This window comes from Mya arenaria, chromosome 3 (assembly GCF_026914265.1).
Source record: "Mya arenaria isolate MELC-2E11 chromosome 3, ASM2691426v1".
NCBI lineage: Eukaryota > Metazoa > Mollusca > Bivalvia > Myida > Myidae > Mya > Mya arenaria.
In genome coordinates, this window is record NC_069124.1 from 27,040,453 (window position 1) to 27,058,230 (window position 17,778).

The 17,778-nt window shown below is 36.2% G+C and overlaps 3 protein-coding genes across 3 annotated transcripts in view; all 3 read left to right on the forward strand.

The window, feature by feature from the left end:
* Positions 1–3,095, forward strand: part of LOC128225900 (uncharacterized) — a 108,475-nt gene extending 105,380 nt beyond the window's left edge. The window contains exon 7 of the mRNA XM_052935799.1: positions 3,034–3,095. Coding sequence (XP_052791759.1) covers positions 3,034–3,095 — 62 coding nt within the window. The remainder of the gene's footprint in view (positions 1–3,033) is intronic.
* Positions 3,096–5,009: 1,914 nt separating this feature from the next.
* Positions 5,010–7,250, forward strand: LOC128228746 (cytochrome P450 1A1-like). Its single transcript, XM_052940239.1, has one exon. The coding sequence runs from the start codon at positions 5,065–5,067 to the stop codon at positions 6,568–6,570; it is 1,506 nt and encodes a 501-aa protein (XP_052796199.1). The 5' UTR covers positions 5,010–5,064; the 3' UTR covers positions 6,571–7,250.
* Positions 7,251–9,460: 2,210 nt separating this feature from the next.
* On the forward strand, positions 9,461–13,077 carry LOC128225901 (cytochrome P450 2J4-like). Its single transcript, XM_052935800.1, has 2 exons — positions 9,461–9,502; positions 12,724–13,077. The coding sequence occupies exons 1-2, from the start codon at positions 9,461–9,463 to the stop codon at positions 13,075–13,077; spliced, it is 396 nt and encodes a 131-aa protein (XP_052791760.1).
* The last annotated feature ends 4,701 nt before the right edge of the window (positions 13,078–17,778 follow it).

The following is a 17,778-nucleotide window of genomic DNA, read 5'->3' on the forward strand; positions in this document are numbered from 1 at the left end:
TCCTGACGAGTGTTCTGTAGCTATATTTTCGGTCCCAATGTGTACCTGATTAAACATTGGTTCCTGACGAGTGTTCTGTAGCTATATTTTCGCTCCAAGTGTGTACCTGATTAAACATTGGTTCCTGACGAGTGTTCTGTAGCTAAATTTTCGCTCCCAATGTGTATCTGATTAAACATTGGTTCCTGACGAGTGTTCTGTAGCTATATTTTCGCTCCTAGTATGTAACTTTTTAAACATTGATTTCTTACGAGTGTTCTGTAGCTATATTTCAGCTCCCAATGTGTACCTGATTAAACCTTGGTTCATGACGAGCGTTCTCTAGCTATATTTTCGCTCCCAATGTGTACCTTTTTAAACATTGGTTCATAACGAGTGTTCTGTACCTATATTTTCGCTCCCAATGTATACATATTTAAACATTGGTTTCTGAAGAGTGTTCTGTACCTATTTTTTCGTTCCCAATGTGTACATTTTTTAAAATGTGTTCCAGACGAGTGATATATACCTATATCGTGGCTCCCAATGTTTACCGTTTTAAACATTTGTTGCTTACGAGTGTTCTGTACCTATATATCCACTCCCAATGTGTAACTTTTCAAAATTGTGTTCCTGGCGAGTTTGCTGTACCTATATATCGCTCCCAATGTGTACTTTGTTTAGATATTTGTTCCTTACGAATTTGCTGTACCTATATAATTTCGCCCACAATGTATACCTTTTTAATCATTTGTTCCTTACGAATTTGCTGTACCTATATAATTTCGCCCACAATGTGTACCTTTTTAACCATTTGTTCCTTACGAATTTGCTGTACCTATATAATTTCGCCCACAATTTGTACATTTTTAAGCATTTGTTCCTTACGAGTTTGCTGTACCTATATTTTCGCTCCCAATGTGTACCTGTACATGTAATGACTGATAATACATTATTTTCTATATACGTTAAACATATGTTATAAAATAAAAAATGGATATATTGAAAATATGAACTTTATTTTGACTTTGTTGAGAGGTGTTTTGAAAAATTGATGAGGGGGATTATGTCCGTCTTGTAAAAATGATGGGATTGATTATTTCCGCCTTGAAAGATTGATGGGGGAATTATGTCCACCTATACAAAACTGTGTGGGAGGGATTTTGTCCGGTGGTGATGGGTGAAATTGTCCTACACTCGATAAAATATCATATGATCCTTAAGATATTCAGAAAATTGCCTTGGATTCGATGTAGCTCTCTCTCTCTCTCTCTCTCTCTCTCTCTCTCTCTCTCTCTCTCTCTCTCTCGCTATATATATAAATAGCAATTGTATTTATTTGTTTCGTTAATAGCATAATGATATTATTAAACGGTATGTAAGAAAACTTTTAAAATACACTTTTACAACTTGAAACGAAAGTTTACCAGTAGCAATTTTTGTATTAAATATGGATGGATTACCTTTAGTAGATACAATGTAACTGTTCAACATCTTTACGTGTTAACAACTCATGATAGTTTAGTTTCGATGAGTTTATTGATAATTTAGGGACATGGTGATTGATTGTTAATCTCCGAGTGCAATGTAATCAGTAGCTATGTATCCGTATAGGATCATTCATAATAACTTTTAGTAACATATCGGATGTTGGTTGGCATTTGAAGTTATTATATGAACTCAGAAACTGAAACCTCTATCGTACCAGCTGAGAAGTCGGTTGACATTTAAAGTTCTTGTATGAACTGGGAAGCTGGAACATCAGTCGTCCCAGCAGGAATGTCGGTTGAGGTTTGAAGTTAGTATATACTCTGAAAAGCTGAATCATATGTCGTCCCTGCTGAGATGTCGGTTGACATTAGAAGTGACTATGTAAACTCAGAAGCTGAAACATCTGTCGTCCCAGCTGAGATGTTGGTTGGCAGTTGAGGTAACTAGTTACTATATAAACTCAGACGTTAAAACATTTGTCGCCCAGCCGAGATCTCGGTTGACATTTGAAGTGACTAGTGACTATATAATTCCAGAAGCTAAAACATATGTCGTCTTAGCTGAGTTGTCAGTTGACTTTTGAAGTTCTTTTATAAACACAGACGCTGAGCCATCTGTCGTACCTGCCGAGATATTGGTTGGGAATTGAAGTGATTAATTACTATATCAACTCAAATTCTAAAGCATGAGTCTCCCAGCTTACTCTAAAATATCAATGCAAGGTTTAAAACAAAATTGAAACCGACATTATGAAGTGCAAATAGATTTGACCACGAGTTTTGACAACACCAATAACGGCCTGCTGCCATATTTGCATGTTGTTAAGGGTTAAAAAAAACTTTGTCGGAAGCAAGCTCCCAATGAAACTGATGAACGGTTGATTAATAAAGCCAGCGAAGTATAACACGGACACATTTTGCATTCAAAATATTAAGTCAACCAAGAGTTATGCATATCAATATTTTGCATTGATGGAACTGAAAGAGACTCGTTCATGTTTTGGCACTTACAATGATTGTCCCGGAAATGCATCTAATAACACATATCTTATTTTTTTTTTTTTATTTTTTTTTTAAAGAAATTGCCAAAAAATAACATTTTAGTATAGAAACTGGTTTTATTGGGAAGCGAACCCTCGACGATGATCTCACGAAAGACAACAACAAACGAACATATTATCAACCATCCCTGGACACTCATTCCAAGCTGAGGGAAATTTAAACCTTTATTTAAAGCATTGCATCACGTGATAATTGAAATCAACCAATCATGCTATAGCATTTTGTTGAATCGTGCAAGTAACGCATTTTAAAATTGTGGACTTCGTAGAAGAGCATAAACTAACAATTGTTGAAGGTGTTTCATCCAACAGTAATAAGGTTTAACACTCTTATGATTTGCCACATTTTTTCGCAGTAAAACAAGTGTATTTTACAAACCATGAACGAGTCCCTGAAGAATAACACTTAGTAATGGTTAAACGTTGCTTGTATGCATGTGTCACATAACATTTTGTTTTGTAGCCATAACATGTGTGTATAATTTCTCTAACACCTCTTACAGAACCACTTCATCGAGACGAAGTTCAGACCCAGACATGCCGGCGCAATGTCACAATACAATGACAAAGGTACGAGCTATGGATTCCATGAACGCTACATATCCCTTGTCCCCTTGAAAGACTGTGAGAATAGAATAATGGTAATACAGTAGACCATGAATTAGAATAACCAAAAGTGTCTGTTTGTTACACTATAATACAACCTACATTTACAGCCAATGAAATTGCAATTAGAATACAATCTACATTTTACGCCAATGATATTGCCCAAAGGCAACCTTTTAGTAGTAGACTTAATCTTTAAGAATTTCAGCGTTCGCGCGTGTTAAAAGGTGCGCCTACTGCCAATTATCCGATACACATATGAGGTTGACCTTGTTCTTTGCTGTCTCCCAAGGATGCATTTATACTGATATGCCAAGAACCATTAAGTTTTAGACCAAATAATTAAGAACTTCACCTTTCGCGGGTGTTAAAAAGTCCACCAACTGCCTCTCATCTGATACCCAATCCCTACGTCAGATTTTGCGTTGACAATGTGTCAGCATATGAGGTTGTATTCTAAGTCAGCTATATGACCTGAATTAATCTTAAATATTAAGAAGGGCTCGTTCGCTACGATCAATCATTAAGATTTTAATTCATGTAATCTTACTTTTGCTTATACGCTATGTTAATGTTAAAAGCCTCAAATATTTTCACTAATATTAATGTTCAACGCAATGACACATCAACCAAAATCAATTCCATATCTTATAACGTAAAACTTCGTGGGACAGAATAATACTAGTAATATACATTCTATGTTTGCGGTCCGGATAGACAAATCCGACACGAGATAACGCGCGTTAGCGGGTTACGAGGCTTGTTCGCTGAGTTCATGACGCGTAGTAATTTAAGATCACAGTTGGCGTGCAATAGTTCCTCTAAAAATCATTCCTAATTAATAGTTTTGTATACAATTATACGAAATAAATTGAAATGACAAATTCACTTTTCATAATCCGAAAAATAAAAGAAATAAGAATTGGCGCGTTGTTGCGGGTGACTCGTCTGACATAATTGACGCCAGATAGGAATTTTCAGCATGATTAAATACACCGGAAAAACCTATCTAGTGTGGACGAAAAGCAAGGCGAAGACATTTAAAAAACGTTATGATTGATATTTATTGAAAAATTAACGTGCTTTTCACAAATAAAATCTAAAATGCTATTACAAGGACTCGTTCATGATTTTTTTTTATAAAGTGTACTCTTTTGAATGACGAAATTAAATGTGAAAATCATTAACAGAGGTGTTAAAACTAAGACTCCAGAAGCTCGAACCCTTTAGCTATCTTTTAACTTAAATATCGCACTTGAATACCCCAATATTCATTGATTGGCTGATTGACATCACGTGGTGTTATCAATGTATTGTTAAAATGGCAAAACATCAAACACTCTTGTAGAGGTTCTGGTGGCCAAGTGGTTGTGGCGTCAGTTTTCTATTTTTTTCTAAATATCATCGGTTTGGGTTCACACTCCAATAAAATCTCAATACCTTTTTATACTACAATTGTATTTTTCTGCAATTTTGATATCATAGTAAGGAAACATGTGGTTTTAGACGCATAACCTGTAAAAAAGATTGGTCCCTAAACATGCGCGAGTACCTTTAAGGTTCTTTTTCGGTAAGCTATTTTTACATCGGTTGTTAATTACCATGTTCTGTGCATATAAAGCATATTCTAAAGACATCACAAGATATCTGCACGAGTGATGTAATGTATAACGGTAGAGAAAGAGCTTAATGTTCTAAACACTAACTTTTGTAATTTGGCCGTATGATTATGTTTATATCAGTTGAGCATACCTGACGCGCATCAATGAGAAAGTTTATTTTTACAATTAATCTTTAAATCGTGAGATTGTTATTATCATCAGATACAACTCACTACTTAAATTTCTATTTGGATGTAAGTTTATTATTTGAACCGTGTATGAACATTATACGTGTTATTAAATTCGTATTGGTCTTTTATTGCCAACATGCTTGATTTTAATTCTTTGTGTGCTATTGTTATAGCTATTCTGGGACTTATATTATCCTATTGTTACATACAACAGAAATGGATTTTCTCAGACCGGAAGTATCCAGACGGACCCTGGGGATTCCCAGTGGTCGGGCACCTACCGTTGCTTGGAAAATTCCCTCCTAAGCAGCTCATGGCGTGGCGTAAAATATACGGCGACGTTTACAGGATACGTTTGGGAAGCTGGCCTGCAATCGTTGTTAATGGCTACGCTGCCGTGAAAGAAGCGACGCTAACGGCTGGGGATGCGTTTTCAGGCCGCCCCGATTTTGTGTCCGCACAGGTGCTCCGTAGTCGGACTGGAGACGAGGATTTCGCGTTTGGAACTTTCTCTCCTGCCTATGTTAAGCAACGGAAACTATTAGCGCAAGCCTTGAGAATGTTTACATATACAAGACAATCGTTCGTAGAAGAAATCGTTGATACTGCGGCCAAGAACTTAGGGAAGACTCTTGTCGCAAAGTTTTCAAAATTAGCTGGTTCCCTCGCAGATGATGTACAATTTGCTGTGGCAAGTATTATGTATCAGATACTGTATGGGAAGTCGAAACAAGTAGATAAAGACAAACACGTCAGGGTGATTGCAAACGGGTTAGAGGAGATTAATCGTTTTACCGGAAGCGGAAGCCCAATTGACGTCATGCCCTGGCTGAGATATGTTATGCCAGGTAAACTTGAAACGCTGCGGAACCTTCAATGCGAATCAGACAAAATTATGTTAACAGAAGTAGAAGAACACTACAAAACCTTTGATAAGGACAATTTACGCGATATAACCGATGCTTTTCTCAATGCCGCCGAGCAACTGAAACAAGACGATGAAGGCGGGTATGAGCTGACAAAAATGCGGATGATCATGTCCTTGTTTGACCTTCAGAGTGCCGGAATTGACACCACACAAAAGATGACACTCTGGCTTGTGTTGTACATGGCGGCATACCCGGCCGTCCAGGGCCGTGTCCAAGAGGAAATCGATAGCGTCGTAGGGCAAGAACGGCCGCCTGCGCTCGCAGATAAGCCCCGCCTTGTATACACGGAAGCAGTCATTCAAGAAGTCATGCGCATTGTTACGATTCTTCCGGTTTCCTTGCCGCACTACGCGATAGAAGACTCAAAGATTTGTGGCTACCATGTTGACAAAGACACCGTCGTCATCCTTAATATGTTCTCCGTTTCCCACGAAGCAAAGGTCTGGGACGATCCTGACAACTTCCGACCCGAGCGGTTTTTGACTGAGAGTGGGGAAATCAACACCTCATTGCTCGGTCACTCACTTCCGTTTGGCCTCGGGCGGAGGCGATGTGTTGGTGAACAGTTAGCCAAAATCAACCTCTTCATTTTGTTTTCATCTCTCATGCAGCAGTGTCACTTTACACTGTCTGGTAGCGCGGACCTAACCCCGATACCGGGACTAGTTTATACCCCGGAGAATTGCAATATCATGGTGCAGAATAGGAATTAAATTCAATCACGATTGACTGAATTCGCAATACAGTCGATAAACGTTGGTTCGATATTGGTTTGTTCGATGTCCTCGCTAGCTCGAACTAGATGTCAAAGACAGATTTCGTTTTACAATTTTAAAGTGTTCCCGCTTGGGTCGATATTCGCGACGCTCGAAGTATTTTTGTCCGATCCTCGGGATATCGAGTCAACGGGTACCGACTGTACAGTACCACACTGGTGCTGATATATTTTGTAAGCCGACAAACATGCATATATACTTAAATTGTTAATTTTCATGTGTATATAAACGGAGTTTCTCACATCCACGAATTATATCGAATGTATATATTAGTATATCGTTGAACAAAGTGGTAAATAAATATGTTGCTTTATTCATGTATGAGATATTATGTTGTTAATATTTATACAAAATAGTGTTTCATTGAAAATGTAATGGTCTTAAAATGTCTAGGATGGGTTTTATTAATTTTATGTAGTTAAACGGATGACAATATTTGCAAGTTAATTAAGTCATCATCCATCATGCAGGTGTGTACAGTGCCGAGATTATTTCTATGTTTAATTTACATTGATAAATCATTCTGTTATTTTTGCATGTATTGCATATTTGAATAATACGATAATGACGGTACAATAATGAAATGATATATTAAAGGGTGATAATAAAGAATACTACGAATATACTACAATTGTATTTATATGTTCCTTGAATAATACAATGACCTTATCGAAAAGAATCTGTTGAAAAAGTAAAAACTTCACGTTTTGTAGCTTTAAAATTAAGTTACTATATAAACTCAGAAGCTGAATTATATGTCGTCCAGCTAATATGTCGGTTGAGACTTAAAGTTACTACATAAACTCAGAATATGAATTATATAGCGTCCAGCTAAAATGTCGGTTGACACTTGAAGTTACTACATAAACTCAGGAGCTGAATTGTATGTCGTCCAGCTAAGATGTCGGTTGAGACTTGAAGTTACTATATAAACTCAGGAGCTGAATTATATGTCGTCCAGCTAAAATGTCGGTTGAGACTTAAAGTTACTACATAAACTCAGAAGATGAAACATTTGTCGCTGAGATGTCGGTTGAGACTTTAAATTACAACATAAAGTCAGGAGCTGAATTATATATCGTCCAGCTAAGATGTCGGTTGAGACTTGAAGTTACTATATAAACTCAGAAGCTGAATCATCTGTCGTCCCAGCTCAGATCTTGGTTGACATTTAAAGTTTCTATTTAAACTCAGAAGCTGAAACATCTGTCGTCCCAGCTGAGATGTTGATTGGCAGTTGATGTAACTAGTTACTATATAAACTCAGACATTTGTCGCCCAGCCGAGATCTCGGTTGACATTTGAAGTGTCTAGTGACTATATAATTCCAGAAGCTAAAATATCTGTCGTCCTCGCTGAGTTGTCTTTTGACTTTTGAAGTTCTTTTATAAACACAGACGCTGAGCCATCTGTCGTACCAGCCAAAATATTGGTTGGGAATTGAAGTGACTAATTACTATATCAATTCAAATTCTAAAGCATGAGTTTCCCAGCTTACTTTTTTGAGATGTCGGTTGAGATTCTATATAAACTCGAGCTGACACATCAACGTAATATGGTTTTGCCGCTCAAGAAAGATTTGGGCTTTATCCAGCATTTATTAACACTGAACAAATATTAACAATATGCCATACATATGAATGTAAGTCAAGGTCACACTCAATGGCATTTGGTCGACTTCTCGTTTGTGAGTACGTTCGTTTGAACGAATTTAGCTTGCTCGGCTTTAAATCCATGAATGTCGGTATTTTAAATATTCTTGAGAGATGAGTGCATATTAGGTGCAACACTCTGTTCATAACAGGTGCAAAACGCTGGAGATCAACAGTCAAGATCTCACCCATGTTCAATTTGGGCTAGTCAAAGAGGGAGTTTACTATTATTTCAATGTCATAATGACTTGCGAAACATGATTATAACATGAAACTGAAGTTTTATTTGGATCAATTGTGTGCTTCTGCAATTTTTAGTTGCAAGATGACATTGTATGAAGTAAATCCTACACGCATTATAGATAATATTTCTATGTACGAAAACATATGTTTTAAGGTGTGACACAAAATTGAAACCGACATTATAAAGTGCAAATAGATTTGACCACGAGTTTTGACAACACCAATAACGGCCCTCTCCCATATTTGCATGTTGTTAAGGGTTAATAAAACTTTGTCGGTAGGAGGCTCTCAATGATACTGATGAACGGTTGATTAATAAAGCCAGCGACGTATAACACGGCCATATTTTGCATTCAAAATATTAAGTCAACCAAGAGTTATGCATATATCAATAGTTTGCATCGATGGAACTGAAAGAGACTCGTTCATGCGAGTCATGCGAACCCTCGACGATAATCTCACGAAAACCAACCAAAAAACAACATATTATCAACTATCCCTTGGACACTCATTCGAAGCTGAGGGAAATTTAGACCTTTATTAAAAGCATTGGTTGCATCGCGTTATAATGTAAATCAACCAATCATGCTATAGCCTTTTGTTGAATCGCGCAAGTAACGCATTTTAAAATTGGGGACTTCGTAGACATTATTTGAGCATAAATTATCAATTGTTGAAGGTGTTTCATCCATCAATAATAAGGTTTAACACTCTTTTTTCGCAGTAAAACAAGTGTATTTTACAAACCATGAACGAGTCCCTGAAGAATAACACTTAGTAATGGTTAACTTTGCTAGTATGCATGTGTCACATAACATTTTGTTTTGTAGCCATACCATGTGTGTATAATTTCGTGTCCACTCACTATCTCTAACACGTCTTGAAGAAACCACTTCATCGAGAAGAAGTTCAGACCCAGACATGCCGGCGCAATGTCACAATACAAGGACAAAGGTAAGCGCTATGGATTCCAAGTACGCTACCTATCTCTTAGTCCTCTTTAAAGACGGTGAGAATAAAATAATGGTAAGACAGTAGACCATGAATTAGAATAACTAAATTGTCAGTCTGTTACACTATTATACAACCTACATTTACAGCCAATGCAATTGCAATTAGAATACAATCTACATTTTACGCCAATGATATTGCCGAAAGGCAACCTTTTAGTAGTAGGCTTAATCATTAAGAATTTCAGCGTTCGCGCGTGTTTAAAGGTGCGCCTACTGCCAATCATCCGATACACATATGAGGTTGACCTTGTTCTTTGCTGTCTCCCAAGGATGCATTTATACTGATATGTCAAGAAGTAGAAAATCGCAATCATCCGATACACATATGAGGTTGACCTTGTTCTTTGCTGTCTCCCAAGGATGCATTTATACTGATATGTCAAGAAGTAGGAAATCGCACAACTATGAGGCCAAAGAGTGTTCTGTAATGACAATCTGCTGGAAAATTCGTCCATTCTAATAACCACAATTACGTGCTATCAAGTAGTCATGTATGAATTTTTACCTCACGTATGGAGTGAAAGAGTTCTACAGAGGGCTTTCAACAATTTTAATAAAAAATGGTCCAAGCAATGTGTTATTATTCCTAGAAAGAGATAATTTGTTAGAAACCTATGCAAGGATAGAGTCCACTGGTGAACGAGTTGTACTCGACTTTGTGAGCGGAGATTTCCTCGGCGCATTTTGCCCAGCATTTTAGTACAGCATTTTACCCGGTCAATGTAGTTGAAGTGCGCATGCAAAGTCAAGTGGGTGGAGAATTCAAGCATATGCTGCCGACCTTTTACTTAATATTGTAGGAGAGAACTTACAGCTTAAAAAAGTTGTTTAGAGGTGTACACATTAAGTACACAAGGGTTCTATTGTCTTTGGTAATCGCTAATGCCCCCTATGAGTTATTAAAGAAAAATGTGTTCTCTAGCGTTAGTGCTTATGATAACTAGTTTATGATATTGTTTAGATATATCCTTTTTAGTGTAAAAGTCACTTTAAGCTGACAATAATACCGAATATAATGCAAATAATGCACTATTTCGGATTAAAATTGTTTCATTTATTTTTGGGGGAATAACAGGAAACCTCCCTAAAACACCTTAATTTTGGTCATGAGGGATGAGCGCAAGTCAAAACTGTATGCCCCTATGTTACGCCCCCTCTTATGTCAAATCATGGATTAGCCTCTGGAGGTACACCTCTATTTCATTAATAGAGAATAATTGATGAACTTCTGTTATTTTTAGACCTATATCTCTTAATAAAGATGTTCACCTGTAAATTAGAAAGACTCTAGTGGGAAGCCCTAACCATAGAGGGGTTAATTTATTAAAAAAGAGGTGTACCTCTATTTTATACAAGGTGACCCTGAACCATATGGTACATCATATAGATGAAAGTACATACATATATAATTTGGTAATACATGTATGCACTGATTACTCAGGTTTTCCATTAGTTGTTCTTTAACTCAAGTTATATATTCTACTGTTAACTTTTGTAATTTGACGGGTTTATCAGATTTGTTTAGAGTCCTGATTATTCATTTATTCTTATACCAACTAATTGTGCTGTTGTTAAGTTGAGGGTTCTAAAAGGAGTCTTTTTCAACTGCTATTACTTTACAGTAAAATTATAAAAACAATACCACATTGTTGGCAAAAACACAAGGAATGTTGCATTGAGATACAAACTTTTCATACAAACAAATGTCATATACAAAATACATTAGTATTTGGGCTGTCTTTAAGAAAATTTATTTCATTATTGTGACTATTTACAAGCCAAGGTTTAAACTTTGATATTTGATACATTTTCATCCAATGAAATAGGCTTCAATCGATGCCAAGCTTACCGGTAATCTGACCTGCCGAAAACAAGTTATAGCTTTTTTTCTGACAAAAAGCAAACTTTTAACAATGCTGTGTATGGGTTGAATTAAATGCACCTATTTCAAAATAAATAAAATGTAATATAAAAAGTGTATAAGTGTATAAGTGTCTATTTGTAACTGTTGAATATTAATTATTCTAAACAATTTTAGGTAATCCATCCATTACTACTAATAAAAAGTGCTTATGTTTAAGTTTCATTTTCATTTTCAAGTTACAAAATGTTAGTTTAAATATATCAAAAGTTTTCATTCAGACTTTTGTTTTTTAGACATTTTATTATTTAAGAAACAAATTAAAATAAAATTGCTGTATATTTATAATAGTTAAAAAAATAAATTATTACCTCTTTTTTTACATAATTCTTATCATAATTAAGTATGATCGCCATTTTGTTGCTATTCAAAAATGTAATGATTGCAAACATAATCAAATAATTCAACAATATAAAACAGATATAGATATTATCTTTAAATTAATATGTTAAATACACTAACACATGGTTAACCTTAATAAAACATTGTTACTTGTCGTGATAAAACTAATGTGTTTTCTATCCTATAAAAAGCAGAAATAAAAAGGAGCATGTTCATTGTTCAGCATTAAGTTATGATAAAACTGTCGTATTGAACGTACTGCTTTATGACTTTTTTGTTTTTATTTGGTTTTGTTAGTTATACTATAGCAGGGTCCATATCCAAACCATGTCCATGGTTTTATGTATATTTTGATCCGAATGCGATATAGATGTAAATGTTTTGTGAAAAGGTAAATATTGCATCAACTTGCATGACGAATGGGGTTGTATTCTATGTCAGTTAGATGTCATGAAGTGAAGTCTTAATAATTAAGAAGGACCCGTTCACTACGCTCACTCCGCGCATTCTTGATAATTAAGAACGACCCGTTCACTACGCTCACTCCGCGCATTCTTGATAATTAAGAAGGACCCATTCACTACGCTCACTCCGCGCATTCTTGATAATTAAGAAGGACCCGTTCACTACGCTCACTCCGCGCATTCTTGATAATTAAGAATTCACTTCATGACATCTTGTACTCTGTTTCGTGTCATCACACTCTACCTGTCACTCGCAAATCGCAACTGTGTTGTACTTTTCCTAGTTTGCAAGAAATATAGTTTGGACCTAGGCTTAATCATAACGAATTAAACTTTCGCGGGTGTTTAAATGTCCACCTGGCTATTCTGAATGCCGCCGAGAAACTGAAACAAGACGATGAATGCGGGTATGAGCTGACAAAATTGCGATTGATCTTGTCCTTGTTTGCCTTCAGAGTGCTGGATTTGACACCACACATAAGAAGATACGCTGGCTTGTGTTGTACATGGCAGCATACCCGGCCGTTCAGGGCTGTGTCCAAGAAGGAATTGATAGCGTCGTAGGGCAGAACCGGCCGCCAGTGCTCGCAGATAAGCCCCGCCTTGTATACACGGAAGCAGTAATTCAAGAAGTCATGCGCATTGTTACGATGGTTCCGGTTTCATTGCCGCACTACGCGATAAAGGATTCCAAGCTATGTGGTTTCCACGTTGACAAAGACACCGTCGACATCCTTAATATGTTTCCGTTTCTCACGAAGCAAAGGTCTGGGGAGATCCTGACAACTTTCGACCCGAGTGTTTTTTGACTGAGAGCGTAAAAATAAATGGCTCATTACTCGGACACTCACTTCAGTTTGGCCTCGGACGGAGGCGATGTGTTGGTGAACAGCTATCTTACATCAACCTCTTCATTTTGTTTTGTTCTCTCATGCAGCAGTGCCGCTTTTCACTGTCAGGCAGTGCAGACCTGACACCGATACCGGGACTAGTTTATACCCCGGAGAAATGCAATATCATAGTGCAGAATAGGAATTAAATTATATTACGATTACTTGAAGTCACAATACAGTCGAATCCCGTTGGCTCGATATCGCTTGGTTAAATGTCCTCGATAGCTCGAACTAAATGTCAAGGACCGATTTTGTTTTACATTTTGTAATCGTTCCCGCTTGGGTCGATATTCGCGACGCTCTAAGTATTTTTGTCCGATCCTCGGGATATCGAGCCAACGGGTACCGACTGTACAGTACCACACTGGTGCTGATTTCCACAAATTATATCGAATGATGAATGTATGAATCAGTCAATCGTTATAATAATAATAATAATAATAATAATAATAATAATAATAATAATAATAATAATAATAACAAAAATAATAATAATAATAATAATAATAATAATAATAATAATAATAATAATAATAATAATAATAATAACTTTAAAGAAGGTACCACATTGTGACATGGGCATCATATTAAAAATAAACTTAACACACGTCCTTTTTACAATGCGGCCTTCTGAAAGAACACACACACACACGCGCCCGCGCCCGCCCGATCGCCCGCCCTCCCGCCCGCCCGCACGCACGCACGCACGCACGCCCGCACGCCCGCACGCACACACACACGCACGCACACACACACACACACACACACACACGAATATAAATAAGAAAACACATTTGAGTACCGCAAAAAAACAAATTGTTAAAGAGCATCATTACATTTTTTTTCAAACGTAAGCAAAAATTTTTGTTATTTCAATATGGTACGTAATAAAATTTAATACGAAGACGTAAAGAAACCTTGAATATAATACACTAATTTAACACATCAATGCGTAAAAATACACCATTTTGAACCAAAATGTTAACAAGAATTCTCATCATTTTTTTAACTGAGTAAGTAGGACAGTCACACATTTATTTAACATTTCACTCGACATATACATAATTTATAAACTATACTAAACTATGGAATTTTGCATTTTGGTTTTTGCAGTTGATGATTTAAACAGAACTTCTTGCTCCTTCTGGTGAAAGGTAATAAACTCTCCCACTGTAACATGCAAACGAGTGTTTTTTGTAGTATGTTTTATGTCGAATGTGAGCAATGTCTTGTCGCGTAGAAGATCGTAATCCATATCGAGTATTGCTAGATATCTGAATAATGTATCTTATATTACTCGGTGTAAGATTGTTAATAGATTTATATACCATAACAGCCGTTTGATATTTGCAACGGTATTCAAATTGAAGCCATTCTAATACTATAAATAATTCATGCGATGGCGTTCTCATAGGCTTAAAGATAATTATTTCTGCAGCTTTTTTTAATCATGCTTATTCGTCTGATATGCGTTTGTTTACTTTTCCCCCAAATACTACAACATTAGTCAAACATAGAAGGTATATACGGTTTATAAAACAATTTTCTCATTTGATCCGTTAAAAAGCAATTGAGCCTTTTTAAAAAGGGCTATATTTGCAGTTACTTTCTTGCAGATAAAGTCATCTTACAGATTCCATGACAATGATGACTCAATAACAATTCCAAGAAATTTCTTCGAAGTTACATTTTCAAACAGTACTTTGTCTACGAATAATATGAGTGCATATGCATTCCTCAACTTTGCATTGGAACCCAGCAACATGCAACTTGTTTTTACTGAATGTATTGCCATGTTCTTTATTTTGCACCAATCCGAAACCATGTCAAAATGTATTTGCACGTCCGTTTATTTCCTGCGTTCATCATAGTGGTACATGTGTATTGGCTTTATTTATGTGTGAGATATTACGTTGATTGTATTTATACGCGATATTGTTTCATTGAAAATGTAATGGTCTTCAAATGACTCGGATGGGTCTTTTTTTTATATTTTTATGTAGTTTAACATATGACAATGTTTGCTAGTTAATTATAGAAAAACCATCCATCATGAGGATGCAAAGATGTGTCGAGATTATTTTTATGTTTAATTTACATGTATTAAGCATTCTATTATTTTGGCATGTATTGCATATTTAGATAACACGATAATGAAGCTACTATATAATGATATTATATATTAAACGGAGGTAATAAAAATACTACAAATATATTAAAATTGTATTTACCTGTTTCTTAAATAATACAATAACCTTATAAAATGAATATGTGAAAGAAAAGTAAAATCTTCACGTTTTGTAGCTTCAAAATTGAGTAATTATCTAAACTCAGAAGCTGTATTATATGTCGTCCAGCTAAGATGTCGGTTGACACTTGAAGTTACTATATAAAGTATGAAGCTGAAAAATTTGTCGTCCAGCTGAGATGTTGGTTGACACCTGAAATTACAATATAAACCCAGAAAATGAAACATATGTCGTCCAGCTAAGATGTCAGTTGACATTTGAAGTGACTATATAAACTCAGAAAATGAAACATATGTAGTCCAGCTAAGATGTCGGTTGACATTTGAAGTGACTATATAAACTCAGAAAATGAAACAGATGTCGTCCAGCTAAGATGTCGGTTGAAATTTTGAAGTGACTATATATACTGAGAAGCTGAAACATTTGTCGTCCAGCTAAGATGTCGGTTGACATTTGAAGTTACTATATAAACTGAGAAGCTGAAACATTTGTCGTCCAGCTAAGATGTCAGTTGACATTTGAAGTGACTATATAAACTCAGAAAATGAAACATATGTAGTCCAGCTAAGATGTCGGTTGACATTTGAAGTGACTATATAAACCCAGAAAATGAAACAGATGTCGTCCAGCTAAGATGAAATTTCGGTTGAAATTTTGAAGTGACTATATATACTGAGAAGCTGAAACATTTGTCGCCCAGCTGAGATGTCGGTTGACATTTGAAGTGACTTTATAAACTAAGAAGCTGAATCACCTGTCGTCCAGCTGAGATGTCGGTTGAAACTTGAAGTTACTATATAAACTCAGAAGCTGAAACATCTGTCGTCCCACCTTAGATGTCGGTTGACATTTGAAGTGCCTATATAAACTAAGAAGCTGAATCATCTGTCGTTACAGCTGAGATGTCGGTTGACATTTGAAGTTACAGTATAAACTGAGAAGCTGAAACATCTGTCGTTCAGCTAAGATGTCGGTTGACATTTGAAGTGACTATATAAACTCAGCAGCTGAAACATCTGTCGTCCAGTTGAGATATTGGTTGACACTTGAAGTGACTATATAAACTGAGAAGCTGAAACATTTGTCGCCTAGCTGAGATGTCGGTTGACACTTGAAGTTACTATATAAACTGAGAAGCTGAAACATTTGTCGTCCAGCTAAGATGTCGGTTGACATTTGAAGTTAATATATAAACTGAGAAGCTGAAACATTTGTCGCCCAGCTAAGATGTCGGTTGACACTTGAAGTTACTATATAAACTCAGAAGCTGAAACATGTTACGCCAAGCTGAGATGTTGGTTGACATTTGAAGTGACTATATTAACGCAGAATCTGAAACATCTGTCGTCCCAGCTGAGATGTCGGTTGAGACTTGAAGTGACTATATAAACTTAAAAGTTGAAACTTCTGTCGTACAAGCTGTGATTTCGGTTGATGTTTCCAAGGGGATATGGAGCGCATTTCGTTCATACTTGCATACATATTTGGATGTCAAGTATGTCATTAAACTATTGAAAATCGTTGTTGATTTTGGTTAGGGCTTAGGTAGCTAAAGCGCAAAGTATTATTATTTTGTTGACAATCTGTTTTTCACATATAGAATATCCACAGAATTCGATGGCAGATAGGCAGATAGTTATCTAGTATATTTTTAAGTTCATGTGTATGTGTCTATTCCATTTTTTGTCTGTTTTTATCAACGTAATTCGGTTTTGTCGATTAACGACGATTAGGGCTTGTCGGCATTTACTTAACATGGCACAAATATTCACAATATGCCAGACATATATATATGTGAGTGAAGGTCACACTCAATGGTCATTGGTTGAATTCTCTTTTATTTTGGCTTGTCGGTGCTTGGCCAAACATTGGGGGGTTTAAAACAACAACTTACGTCTGTGCGTTCGTTCGTCCATAAGTTCTTTCGAACGATTTTGGCTTGTCCGGCTTATCCATGCATGTGGAAATTTTCAATATACTTTAGAGATAAGTGCATAATAGGTGCAAAACTCTTTTCTGTAGACCAAATGTCAAAATATCACCAAAGTGCCAGTTTGCCTAGTTAAAAAGGGAGTTTACTATTATTCCAATGTCATAATGAATTGCGTAACATGAGCAAAACCCGAAACTGAAGTGGTACTTGGATCATTTGGGCGATTCTGCGATTATTAGTCGCAAGGTGACATTTTATGTATTAAATCCTGAACATATTATTAAACCATTTTCCACCCCTGACGTACTAGGTGGTAGACACTGTAGAGTTTGCATGATATAGGTTAAATGCAAACCTTGTGTCAAATTATCAAAATGATGTAAGAGTATAAAAATGGCTTATGTGCAATTTTGATAATATTTATATGCACAAAAA

What these genes read in the sequence shown, in the direction of transcription:
- LOC128228746 (XM_052940239.1), top strand. Translation starts at nt 5,065, where the DNA reads ATGCTTGATTTTAATTCTTTGTGTGCTATTGTTATAGCTATTCTGGGA.
- LOC128225901 (XM_052935800.1), top strand. Translation starts at nt 9,461, where the DNA reads ATGTCACAATACAAGGACAAAGGTAAGCGCTATGGATTCCAA. An exon ending in GTAAGCGCTATGGATTCCAA is followed by an intron (nt 9,503 to 12,723) that starts GTACGCTACCTA and finishes GTTTGCCTTCAG; the next exon opens with AGTGCTGGATTTGACACCAC.